The 14,230-nt window shown below is 44.0% G+C and overlaps 1 protein-coding gene across 1 annotated transcript in view; it reads left to right on the forward strand.

Annotated features, from left to right (window-relative positions):
• The window catches only part of CDC5L (cell division cycle 5 like), a 45,546-nt gene that overhangs the window by 27,899 nt on the left and 3,417 nt on the right, over positions 1-14,230 (forward strand). The window contains exon 15 of the mRNA XM_006028209.3: positions 13,365-13,577. Coding sequence (XP_006028271.1) covers positions 13,365-13,577 — 213 coding nt within the window. The remainder of the gene's footprint in view (positions 1-13,364; positions 13,578-14,230) is intronic.

The following is a 14,230-nucleotide window of genomic DNA, read 5'->3' on the forward strand; positions in this document are numbered from 1 at the left end:
CAGCTTACAAAGCAAGTGGCATCGTGTAGGAGTTCTACAACAGAAATAGGGATAAAAGCTAGTTCTTCAGCTGTCTTAACCCCAGCCCTTCCTTGATTTACGGCCTTTGCCTCATGCCTTCCAGCTTACACAACAAGGGAAGGAGGGAGTCCTATGGACAACTGCCTTCTTCCTTGTACAGCCCCATATCATCCTCTTAGCAGGGTCTGACCCATGTAGCATCTGCTGGAAAAATAGGATGTTGTCATGTCATTAAACACTATCATAAATGCATGTGCGCAAAGGGACAGCATTAACTCTGGCATTTATTAATTCATTTTGGCATTTTTATTTTTGAGTACTTGGCTTCACATCCTTATGTGTGTGGATTTGTAGATTTTAATAAAAACCCAACCAAAAATATCACATAATGTTAGTACTCACATGGGTTATTAGCAGCAATGAAACTTCTTGGTCCACAGCGCTGATCTTTGCCTCTTGAGTTAACAACGTAACTGCTGGCAGTAGTAAGCTGTTATCCTCTGTGGACCAGCTGAGAGACATGCATGCTGCCCATGGGTTTTTACAGCTATATGAGGAGCAGAGGAATAGTGAGACCCCATAACTGTGGATGTAATTTCTGGCTCTGGAGGATAGTGTGCTCTTGTGGCTGTACATTGATATGTCCACTTCTCCAGATGTCTTGTCTTCTTCAGTCTTTCCTTATTCTGTTCCTCCTCCCCCCCATTCCTGGTTCTTCATTGGAGTCCCATTGTCTTTCCTTAGACAACCCTAACCTGTATGTTTGAGGCTGTTCATCCTAGTCCCAACCTCCTTGCCTAGACAGCACAAGTTTATTTCTGAAGCCTCTTATCCCCAGTCCCTTGGCTCAGCTGCTTTCAGTTTACCTGCCTCATGGTTCCCCATGCGCACTGGCTTCTAGTCCCCAGGGTCCTCATTTAAAATCTTTCCATCTGCACCTCCAGTTTCTTGCGCTAGTCTCTTTGTCAAACCAGTATCTGTCCTCCTTAGCATTTAATTCTATCTACTGCCTTTCAGCTGAAGTTTTCTTAATCAAGAGTCTCTCTGCACAGCTCAGTTCCCTACTTCTTGGTTCTCCGATTTGTTATCCTAATCCATTTCTAACCCCCACCCCCCTACTATCACTGCCGAGGTCTGACTCTGGTCTCCTAAGTATTTGAATCCAGGAGCTTCCTCCTTTGTGCTGCCTTGGCCCAGCAGGAGGGACAGTAATAGCACAAAGAGAGAGTTTCTCTGCTCTCAATTCAGATAACCAAGAGACACACCCGGCAGGGGTTGCAGCATCCCAGAGAGGCAAGGTTTACCTTGGCTCATACTCTTTCCGAATCACTATAAAAATAGCAGCTGGGAAATTGATAATTGCAAGTCAGTTCAATGGCTGCTGATCGCAGTGGTCCCTGACCAGCTCTGATCATGTAGTTGCAGTTTGCACTGCCCTAACGCTCTGATCCAGGAGCTGCAGTTGCAGAGGAAGACCTGGCTCAGTGTAGGCCTGAACCACTTTCAATGCAGATGGAGTATGGGGGGAATTTAGCTGTTAGGATTGAGGTTTCAACTAAGCAGGTGTGTGAACTGTTAGGTTTTTGTTCTTTGGGGCTTTTTAAATCATTTATATTTGGGTCAGAGAATAGCAAACAGCCCATCCTAGACCCACAAGCCATCTCCGAATAAATTCCAAGCTTGTGCTATTTCACATGGAGTGCTAGAGCTTTTCAAAGGAAGGTCATCAGAATTTTTTTTGTTTTTGTTTTTGTTTTTTACTAGAGTTAAAACGATGTCTTTTCTCAATCTTTGTCTCAGAAATAGCTGGCTGTGTTGGTCTTCCTAAGACCAACATACAGCGCAGAGAATTGTACCCCAAATGGTTAAAGTTTAGCATAGTTTTACGAGCAAGTGAAATCATGGTCTTATAATGGGATAGGCAGGTAGTAGTAGCCCCGCCAGTAACAAACTAAGATGCTGGCTTGCACTTTCTCTGAGATGAGTAGGAATTGCAGGTGGTTTGAGTTTGCTAGCAGCAAGATCCAAAATTGGTTGGCTTTCTGGGATGTCATTAAATCCTCAAACTGCACTAAAATCTAGTGCAAAGAATAATTTAGGCTTAACAACACTGCCTAGAGGCAGCTGTACGCTAGGTCATCACTGTGTAATTTTTCCATATGGGACTGCTAACACACCACAGTTTTAATGTGATAAAGTCCAGTGATTCCTAGCACTGTTTTCACTGCCCAGAGATTACCAGGTAGATTTATGGCATGGACAAAGGGGGGTTTTTTTATAGACTGATTTAGTGACAGCAGTGTTGTTTTTTTGGGTTTTTTTAATATAATGTTTACCTCTATGAGAGAGATTGTGATATCACAAACAGTTTATGCCATTAGCGATCATAAAGAGCTGCTGTTGAGCAAGATATCTTTATCAAGGCATAATTAGCAATGATGAAAAATGCAGAAAAAACGCATGATGACAACAGTTCTAATGTGTAAACCTGTTTTTTCTTTCAGTATCACTTTGCACTTCTGTGTCTGCAACTTTAGTTTGTGGACCTTACAAGCGTTTGAAAAGCATTCCTGAATTATCTTCTCAACACCTTGTTGAGATGAATAGCCGCATCTTTGTGTACCTCAGTTTTCCCCACATGTAACACACAGATTAATAGACCTGGGCCATGTGGGAAGAGCAAAGCAAGGCTCTGAGTTTTCAATCTCCCAGTCTTATGTCTCTTCCTCATGAGGTTACCCTTCCCCTAGAGATGATTAAAACTAAGCTGAAAGGCATCTGGTCTCAGTGTAATATCAAAAAAGGTTCCTAGCACCTTGGCTGACATACTCCAAACAAAATATCGTATTCCGTCCCCCGGAAAATAATATTTCTAACCCCTTGCTACTCGGGTTTGTAAAATTCTGGAGGAGGAAAGTGTCACATTAGCTAAGATGTGAGACGGTAGCATCATCTTTTGAGCAAGTCAGCTGTATTTGGATCTCCATAACTTTCTGCAGGCAGTATGAACCCTCTCTTCAAAGACAAAGCAGTGTAGGCTTGGAACACAAATGTTTTATTTCCATTGTGGCAGATATGTTGTCATTTCAGTTGATTGCTAAATTATAAACATTATTCAGAGTCTGTGGGGGAAGAAACTCTAGTTGCATTGTATACACAAAGCCCAGTAAATGAGTTACCCATTCCACATACACAGCATGGGATATTTGCAAATCTGACTAAGCGCAGGGCACTGAGGTTGTATTGGTTGCTGCTTTATAGTAATGAACAGGACCAACAAGCTTTCCAGACCAGAGGAGTGGTTTTTGTTCCTCTACACAGCTGAGTTCACCTGAATTAACTTTGTGGGAACCCAGAGTCTGTCTGTGGGTTGCACTCTACATTCAGCGCTGCCCCAGGTTCAGAGAACTCAGCGCGGTGACCACTAGCAACACGGTGAAGTTACATTTCTTCATAACTTAAGTTCCACTGTGATAAATATAGAGTTGCCTAGAGAGGAAAAGATTAAGAACATAAAAAGTGCCATACTAAATCAGACCCATCGTCCATCTAGCCCAGCATCTTGTCTCCAAAAGTGGCAAGTATTAGATGGTTTAGAGCAGGGGTGTCCATCTCCACCCTGCCTGGCAGGCTATATCTGGACAAGGTGGTGGCAGGGTGAGTGGCATCAGTCGCAGGTCTTAATACAGCCGTCAATCATCTCCTCCTCCCCACTCCGCCCACCTCCAAATTCTGGCCCCTTTGGGAACTTTGTGGGCCAAACGACACAGCTCCATGGGCCAGGTTTGGCCCAGGATTTATACATTTGACACCCCTCCCCCCCCTTGCTTAAAGGAAGAGTTTATGAATAAGGCATATCTGGAATCATCCATTCCTTGTCATACCTTCCCTGGCATTAGCCATCATTGGTTAACCCAGTAGAAGCAAACATTTTTGTTAAGTATACCATAAATTAGCCCTGTACCCTCCTTAGGTGCCACTCCGATCCCCTTCCCTTTCCTGATCTGCTGCTCCTTTTTCTGCTCCCAGCCCTGTGCTCCCTGCTCAATTTGCTGCTTTGCTTTCTGCTTCTTGCCCTACCTATCTGCCACTGTGCTGGTGGACCCCTTCCCAGTCTTTACCACCCCTGCCCGACCTCACAGGAGTGGGGAACTAGGAGCCAGCTGCAGGGTCTGCAGACAGGAGGATGAGTGCGAATGTTAGTGCATCGGTTGTCTGATCTACTTTTGACACCTGTGGCACAGGTTGGTCACCCCTGGGTTAACTGATGCCAAACAATACACCCTGACATTTCTGTTTAAGATTTCCCAATGGACCTGTCTCCATGAATTTCTAATCCCTTTCAAACCTGGTTATGCTATCTGCATCCACAATTTCCTTTGGGCTGACTGTGCTTTGCTTTAAAAAAGGAGGGGGGAAAAAGGTGTTTCTCCTGTTCATTTCACTGAGAACAGGCATAGTTAGGAGCAGAAAAATCTCGCATCAGGACACAAATTCATCAAAGGTCTCCGCTGCCAAATGTTTATAATCTAAACACTCAGTTACCTGTAGGACCCAGTAAAGCTGAATTGGCAGAATTTCCATTTATATGTAATCCATCATCCCATGGACACTTAGCATGATAGACACATTCCTTCCAAGGCTCTTGTGGGCTACACAAGTGTCAGGCAAATCCCAGAGGAACCATCTGTACCTGTAATGGAAACTCCTTTCAGAAAAACAGAACCAGCGCTGAATGGGCAGCATTCTCTTATGTTTAGAAATGGGAAGCATTTGCTAGGAATGAAGCTACCACCATCACCACGTGTGGATTGGGGAGCGCTGAAAAGGTCAAAAGAAGAAATTCTGCTGCCAAGAATCGTTTTTACCCACAACGGGGAAATATGTCTTGGCAGGGCAGAGTCTTGGGTCCAGAGTCCTGAGATCCCCAAGGGTTCAGTACCCAGCTTTGAGAAGGTTTAACCTCTTTTTATGTCAGTTCCTCGGCTATTAAAATGGGCATCGTGCCTACCTCCCAGGGCTGCTGTTCAGGTTTATGTTCCTAAAGCATGTCCAGGAAGTGGCTACAGAACTGCTAACTCTTATTGCTTCTCTTTATAACACAACAAAGGCAGCAGTCCTTCCTGTTCAGCATTTGAACAACTGAAGTCTTTAACGCTGGATGCTTCTGGAGCTCTGCCTCCTCACATGTTACAAGCCTGGAAACTTTCTCAGTTGCCCACCAGACTCCAGCTGAAGATTTGAGACTTAATCTTGTCATTCCCTCAAAGCCTTGCAGTCATCAGCTCTCTGTGCCACAATCCTGCCCTGGTCTGTGCAGATCCATGAGAGCCCAGATCAGTTTGGGAGCAAGGAGTGTACCCAGGGAGAGGCAAATCTGGTTTTGTTTCAAAAGAAGCAGCTCTCTAGGACTTCACTGGTATTTTTTCTCAAACTGCTAGTCAAGTGAGTTTTGGAAACTGGCTAGAAATACTGGGCATTTATACACATACATTTTTGTGCTCCAACGTGCCAGAGATTCGGCATGGAAGAGAAGACTCCATTTTAATTAATTGAATCTGCTCCGCATGGGAGCTGGCGCACACTGCGCTCTGTCACATGCAGTTGTGTAAGCGGCGAAATGCACATCCGCTTGCAGAAAATGGCAGCGATGCGCTTTTGAACTAAAACACCTTGGATCTGCTTAGTTCAAAAGTGCGCCACCGCCACATTCTCAACGCTGGCACATGTCTCGCCACTTATACAACTGCATGCACCACAGCGTAGGGCACTTTTAAAAGCTCCCGGCACTGTGGCGCAAACATGTACAAATGCCCACTAATTTCAAAGTACTTTCGATCATACCACGCAATATATGAACATTAACTTATTGAGATCCACCTACTTAGGCGCTGTAAAACAGCTGGGGGACAGAGAGGTTGTCTCGGAGAGGAAGTCATGTTGCCTACCACTGGCCATCCCAGGAATATAGATGTTCTCAATTTACATATTTAGCCTCTTGGGTCATGCTGCTTCCTTATTAAGGGCTAACATTCTTATAGGCATTAATGTTTGAGAGGTGCTGTGTTGAATCGACCGTGTTCAATTTTCAACTATTGCTGTTGACTTGAGTATTGTTTTTGTAAACTTTGCTTACACATTTGAAAGGACAATTCATACTGAAAGGACAATTCATGTGGTTAGAAATCAAGATGATCATACTTAGCCCTGACAGAGCTCTTTATCATCAAAGGATGTTCAAACTCTGACCCCTAAGCATCAACTTATACTCTGTCAAGAATCAAAATGATCAGTGGCCTGAGGTCGCCTCTGCCTGTGGAACTGGTACTAAATATTAGTTGTAGTACTGCAGGATATTGCAGCTATCCTGCCCTCTCCCAGGTATCCTAGAACGTACATTGCATAGGCACGAATTGCTACTGATATAGGGATTTGCTGCCATTCTGCTTTTTTTTTTTTATGCTGAGGATTGACACTTTTCAAAAGCTCCTAGGTTCAATCTTTTCTTGTGGCTTCTGTCTTGTACTAATGACATACAAGTACAGACAAATAAATGTATTACTTTGGTAACAACACCCTCCCCCGCGCATACATACACACAGGGATTTCCATATGATCCTGGCACCTTTTATCGCAAGGACAGAGCATTTTTGACAACGTGAAAGAATAGACCTCTAGTTTCCCAAAGCCGCTTTATCTGAAGGTCATTCTGTAGAGCTCATCCTCATTAGTACCCGATTATCCAGTGCATAGGTGCATAAATACGTGTGTATTACTCCCCAGAGTTACTGTTTTTGGCTAATGGCCATTACAATCCCGTTGGGATTTTCTGGGATGACAATACCACGTGAAAGTTAGAGCAGTCTGTATGTTTAAAGAGGCACATCCCTTGATTTACCAGGCACTGAAATACTTCTTGGCCATACAAGACTCGCTGCAGTTGGGACTAGTAAACTCTTACAAATGCTAGTTATGAGCCCACGGTCAGAAAGAACGCTTTGATTCCTAGGTTTGTACAGCAGGCTGATCTGCTACAGCGGGTACACTTTGTGCTAGCGGAGCCATGACATTTCTCCCAGGGGTCAGAGTTGTGCCACTCTTGAGAAACACTTTACTGGGGGGTTTTAATTGGAAAATCTGGAACCCCACGAGTTGAAAAGGCCCATAGAGAGATATGCCTGTAGTATATACCTGAACTGGGAGGAGAGTGAGAAACTTCAAATATTGCAGAGGGAAAAAGCTTCGAAAACGTTAAATATAAGAAGAAAACCTAAAGCATTGCCATCACCAAAATAGCACTTTTCTAAGTTATGCCTCCAACTCAGTCAAGGTGGAGAGGGATAATTGATATGCTGCCATTCTAGCAAATAATTTCCACCAGAGGCCATTAGAAAGAGCTGTGATCTATATGGATCTAGAGTCACAACCACTACTAATCTACTTGGTCAGATCTAACTCCTGTCAGCTTTTTCCTCTTATAAAATGGATAAAATGTTTAATTAATCAGATCCCAAGTTTGTTCATTGATACCAGGTAGGGCACCGTTTACTTCCAAGTGTTGTTGTTGTTTTGTTTTGCTTTTCTGCAAGTCTTGTATCAGTTAATTTAAAATATCAATCCTACCAAAATGTGCTGTGAAACTTGGAGGCTGTTCATAATAATCCCTCTACTGAGCAGCATATTCCACTCTGGGACTGCTCTTGAGTTATTAGTTGTAGTCTTGGACAAACTATTAATGAGGCATAGCATGCCACAAGTGTTAATAAACAATGGTGGGATGTAATCCACTTAATAAATTGCAAAATAGTAGTTCACCCTCCGGCCCTCCTAATTATTGGATTAAATAGGAGTATAAAACATAGACGCCTTTTCTCATACGAGCCCTGCACATCTGATCTGATTTCAGTTCTGGGATGCAATTATATACAGCCATAGCTCACTTCAGGGGACATTTATGAGTGATTTTTTTTTTCTGTAAAAATCAGGATGCCCGAGTAAATCAGACTTAACTTTGTCATCATGTAAGAGTTATGCAATCTTTAATGGTCTTCTTTGACACTCTCGAACAGCGCCCTTTTTTCCTAATGGTCTCTGCGTCTGAGCTCTTTTAGGAAACCCTCATCTATAGCGTGATAGGAAAGTGCCAAAATTGTGCATTAAGCCATATTGAGGAGTGGTGGTGAATAGCTAAGCAGGTGTTAATATAGACACAGTCTACTTTTAAAGATTGAAGTCTGCATTGTTCTGACCTGGAAGACTATTTAATCCCATTATTGTTCGTATTACAGTATCTCAGAGACTTCTCCCAGCTGTGGTTAGGGCTCCATTTTGCCAGCAACGAAGCAGCAAATAGGCCCTACCCCAAAGACTTTCCAGTCTGCAGGATGGACAGAAGAGTGGTGGGAAAGATGACAAGAAACTGAGGCGTGGCATGGTTGATCTGCTGGCACCCATCTGGGGAGTGTAGGGAGGAGCTGGGGAACAAATCCAGTTCAGGTCCAGTACCTTAACCACGAGACTCTTTTTTGCTGAGTTGGACTGTGTTCAGCCAGGTCTCCCCAGATCACAATAACAAAGGAGTTTGGCGGAAAGGGGCTTTCCTTTGAAACATGGGTCAGAGTCCTCCGTCTAAGACCTTCTGCACATATTATCCAACTATTTCTCTCCCGTTGTCTTTGTTTCCCCTGCCCCTTGCCTATGGCATGGATTTGGGAGTTTTCAGTGCTCCTGGTTTTGTGCGCTATAGCTGTAGCGCGTGGGCATTTGAAGCTAAGGTTTTTAGGAATCTTTGGGTAAACGATTGCCTGCAAATGTGGGGGATGAGATTTGACAGCCCAGGAGGCCCTTTTCAGCCCTGTGTTCCTTCTCGGCATGGAAATGGGTCCCTTCAAAGTATGTTCAGACAAAACTCCTGAGCTTGCAGCAGCAGGCAGACCCCAGTTACGTGGGACAGTTTGACTCGCTCCTGACTCATGTTCCACCATCTGGAAGTGTTGAGCGTAAGCTGCATCATGTTGGTAGAGCTTTGTGGTGATAGCCTGAGTCCCCAGAACATTAAGAAAAAATGTCTCCCCTTGACTGCAGCCTTTTCAGGCTATATAGCAGTTACCTCTACTCCCCATGCCCTCCTGCTTAGTCCGTCACCTGTATCTTACTAGTAGATCTTGAGGTAGTGGAAAAAGATGTGCGCTGTTGTTTTAAGGATTGCAAGTGGTGATATCCCTGAGAGCATCCTTACTTTAGCTTACAATGAAAAAAGCAGTGCCCATGTGTAGGAAAAACATGAGACTTGAGAAAGAATAGTTCCTGCCCAATTTGGGAAGGTGCAAGTGAATGTTGGAAGTTTCCTTTGTGGATTTGAAGATGCCTGGGGCTGAAATGAGCTGCTTGCACTGATCCAGTGATGATGTACCACTTTGTCTCGAGGCTATGCTCACTCTTCCATTCAAAGATAGTGGGTACATCAGGCAGCAGGACCAAAACTGGCCCAGATGTACCTGGAAACAGCTCACTTTGCAAAGAAGTCCTCCAAACATCTGTAATTTTCCTGATAGTTCAGTGGGGAACCAGTTGTCAGACTTTACTGAAATCTATTTCTCAATTTTCAGTAAAGAATGCATACTAGTGTTTAAACATATCTCTCCATAACTGCCTGGAATTTTAGCCTGGCATTTGAGCCTTAAAGTTTTACGAAGCTTGAACTAAAATTATATGCAGTTGGTGGCATTAATGCAGCAGTCAGCAATTTTTAATAAGCAGTGTTTGTTACGAACATTGAGACCTCCCTTTGACCTTCCTACGGGGTCCCAGAGCCTTCTAGTTTGTGGAGGAGGCATGTATTCATATTTCTCTCTCCAGGAAAGGAAGAGGAAAAAAGATATTACTTCTGTCTCGGGTTTTGGGGGGGTGGTTAACCATAGGAGACATTGTTATATTATGGTAGTGGAGCATCTTATAACTTAACTAGGGCGGGAACAGAGTGGAAGAGCTAGGGCTACACAAACAAAATCAGCTTAAGGATTTATATATACATATGAATAAGAATCCACATCCAGATCGATAGGGAACCTTTAAATTCCCTTCTGACCTTTTGGAGGTCTTAGACCACTGGATGATGACTCAGTGAATTCTATTTTAATATGAATTTCATCAGAATCCAGTTTTATTTTGTGCCCTGAGTTTGGACCTCTGGCACCTTCAGCACCTCTCAAGTGTCAGGGGCCTTTGGGTATATGTTTGTTTGGAGCCAGCCTGTGCCCAGTACTGTGGGACCATGCCAGGGACTTCTGTTCCATACTGTGCACTCTCGTGGTCTCTCTGTCCCATTTACTGTATCCATAAAATGGAGATAAGCCCTAATAATACTGTTCTTCTTCCGTATAAGTAGAGTTTGGCCTTTTGGCTAAGATCAAAGCATGTCGGAGCCCATCAGTCTATTTGCCTATGCTGCCATCACTCGGTATTCGAGCTAAAATGAAAAGCATCTTTAGAAATGTATAAATAATAATGGCAATCAGAAAAATGACCCATTTTACCACATTGCTGCATGGAGTAACGATATTAATCACATGGATGTTCAAAGCCTTCCTAGCTTTGCATCAGCAAGTAACCTCATGAACCCTGAACCTTTCTATTTTATTCAGATTTATACAGATGTTGAAGAGAAAAACTACATTATAGGGACCCTGGAATCACTTAAAGGTGCATCACAAGCACTCCTTGAAAACTGTAGCCATCCAGTTCAGTTTAATCTTTGATCAGCAAGCTAGGTAGCAAAAACACTCATGTCTCCCCCTACCTTTAGCAGTTTCCCACCCTTAGAGACCTCTTATGACTCTGTAGCAAGGGTCCCCAAAGTTTTGTTCGGGGGGGGGGCCTGTTGATGGGCGGGACAAGGTACAGGTGGCCACATCACAAAACGAATTAGCAGTGTTCATCAGCTATAACGTGTCTCGTGTATACCAGTTCCAGTAAGGAGAATCGTAGGTCTGCTGCAAAGGTCAGGTACTGCCAAGCAGTCGAGGGCTACAGCCTCACCAATTGGCTGGCTCTGCCAAGAATAGCCGCCCATAAAAAGTCCCTTTGTAGGCTGCATAGAAATGCATCATGGGCCACAAGTTGCTCATGAGCCGTGCTTCAGGAATCCCTGCTCTATAACATGCATCTTATTAAAAATGTGTTTTAAATAATCTCATAAACTGGTAATGTGACTTGTTCCATCTCAGTCACAAACTTAGTTCCAGAATAAAGCATATAAATAAGCTGGGGCAGTGCAGGAGTTGAGGAAACTTGCAGCTTTGTGCAAACCTGGCTCACGTGACCACAATGGTGATGATTAGTTTGTGTAGATATTAGTGTCTGGGTATATTTGACACTGTACAGAATACTTGAGAAAAATCATTCCCTTTCTGCCCCTTACACATCTCCTTGTACGCATAATCTTCCTAGATAATAAAATGCATTGGCTGATCACAGGATTAACTTGGCACAAAGCAGTGAATATTATCTTTATTTTGGATAATCAGCTTTAATGCTCTTATGCCTGGTAAATGTAACGTTTACCAACATAGCTTATGATTTTAAAAAATCAGCCCCTTAATGACTGATCACTGCTATTGTTTTGAGCTGTATATTTGTGATTTGCTTGATTTAAAGCAGCTTTTACTCCCATCTCTTGCACTGTCTAGTGCACCTTATACTGGGAAGCTAACCTCTGAGGCCCTTAGCTTTCACCCTTTATTGAAGTTGGCATCTTTTGTACAGTGCTCTTTGCAAAAAAGATGTTTTCCATGAAAGAAGCCTAAAACAACAAGTAAATCCATATGTCCATAAGAAGAGATGTGAAATGCTACACCTCTCCCAGATTTTGTTCAGAGAGATTTCCCAGTGCTACTAGTTGACTTGATTCAACATTAAAGGATTTCTTTGATATTGTTAGATTGGAATAGCTATTAACGAGCCTTCAAAGCTTTGACTGTCCAGTTAAATTTGCTCCAAAAAGCAGGTGACTCGCTTACTGCTATCTCTGGCATGATACGGATACACGATAGGTTCTGATGCCTTTTGTTTCCCCTAGAAAACGTTAGCATACTGTGCCTGGCTTTCTGCATGCATTGTCCCCGAAAGGCAGGATTTTGTAGCCTGTATCAGGACTTATTGAAACCTGCCGTTGTGGGTTGTGGCTATAGGCCCGGCTAGAAGTCCATCAGGAGTTTAAGTCTAGCACACCACTGTTGGTACTCATCGAGATGATGCCACAAAAGATGATCAAGTTGCTCTGAAGTCTTGGTATCCTTTTACCTTGCCTCCTTCCCCATTTACTATATTTGATTAATTGGGAGCTTTGGATTTGGCTTCTGGTCCTGCCATCTCTTATGTGACCCTTGGACAGCATTTCAGCACAATGTTTCTCAACATACTTCCCTGTAAAGTGGGGGTAATGTTGCTGACATTTCCACGTGCTTCTAAGGAAGCTGCTCTAAGGCTCCTCAATGAGGGATTTGGGGGGCGGTTCTTTTGTTTTGTTCTTAGTAATGCAGAGGACAAGCTGAAAGCTTTGGCTGTGCACGTGAAATATGAAACAGTAAGGAGATTACTGGTCTCTTATATTTAGGGACCTACCAAATTTGGGGTGGCTACCCCCTGATTTCACAATTCGAGCATGGTGCTGGGTGATATTTTTGCATCAGAGTGGGCAGGGCCCACATGGCAGGGCCCTCATGCCTCTGATTGGCCCAGGGGCCCTGGAAGTCCTGTCCCTCCACAGAGATTGACAGACGGTCAGTCTCCAAGAAGGGGTGAGACTACAGGGGCCCCTTAGCCAGTCATAGGTATGGGGGGGACCTGCCACGCTCCACCGCAGAAATCTCCTTCCCCCATGCTTCAGGACATGACTGCTTTCTGCCCTTTTCTGTTTTTGCAGCTCTTTTTTTTTTTTTTTCACTGCCAATTTCATACCTTTTCATGACCCCTAAACTTTTTTTTTTTGCGGGGACCAGGCTTTTTTATGGAGATTTCTGCAAAAATCACAAGGTCAGTAGGTCCCTACTTATATTCCATTTTCTCTTAATAGGCATGAAGATTTCCCTCCCAGTCATGCAATTGGGATTGGTACCCAGCCGTGATTTGCCTGCATTGGTTTGGTTGCCCATTCAGCACAGGGGCTTGGACAATTGCTGATTAATGGAGCCCAGTGATGCTTGTGTTTCTAAGTGGGGAAACTTGCTTTGGGGTTTTAATCCAGTAACCTCTGATCTTTCAGGTTATGGCATAACACTACACAAATTTAAAATATTAAACACAGTTCAGCAAGAATAATACACCCACTGATTTCCTTTCTCCAGATAAATAGAGGTCACATGACGACAGAAGCAAAGAGGGCTGCCAAAATGGAAAAGAAGCTGAAGATTTTGCTTGGTGGTTACCAGTCTCGGGCAATGGGTCTTATCAAACAGTTAAATGATTTGTGGGACCAAATTGAACAGGCTCACCTGGAGCTTCGCACCTTTGAAGAGCTAAAGAAGCATGAAGATGCTGCTATTCCGAGGAGATTGGAGGTAAGTTTCCAAAGGCCATTTTAATGGGCTGAAAGAGAAGAGTTGCAGGGCCTAAGGGGAAATATGTTGATGCTGCTTGTGGTCCAGTTGCTGCCACTCAGCTTTGTTCACTTTTTGCATGACGTATTTTTTAAAATTAGTATCAAGTTCTTAGCCTTACCTAATAGGGGTGTGCGAAATGGGCCAGATTCGGATTCGGCCCGAATCAGGGACAGTGATTCGATTCATTGATTTGGATCACTGTCCCAGATTCAATTCGGCTGAATCCAAATCTGAAGATTTGATATCGATTCAGAGAATCAGGGATTCGGCCATAGACACAGCTTTAAATGCGTTTTCTACATACCTCAAGGTACCAGGCACGGCTTGTGAACACTGCGATACTGGGGTGAGTGGAGAGTCACATAGGAGCATGGGGGGACCCTGCCGCATGCTCAGCGGCCAACCTGGAAGTGGACCAGAAGTACTTCTTGTCCATTTCTGGGTCTGCCGCCAAGCGCACTGGGGGGCCTCCCCGTGCCCTACCCCCGGCTTGGTGATCAGCCATGGGGGAACCCTGGGTGCCCCCTAGACCCAGAGGGCACCAGTTGCCAAGCCAGAGGGGCCCCGTGCGCGCTCCCCAGCAGACCTGGAAGTGCTTCTGATCCACTTCC

The sequence above is a fragment of the Alligator sinensis genome, unplaced genomic scaffold (assembly GCF_000455745.1).
Source record: "Alligator sinensis unplaced genomic scaffold, ASM45574v1 scaffold1156_1, whole genome shotgun sequence".
NCBI lineage: Eukaryota > Metazoa > Chordata > Crocodylia > Alligatoridae > Alligator > Alligator sinensis.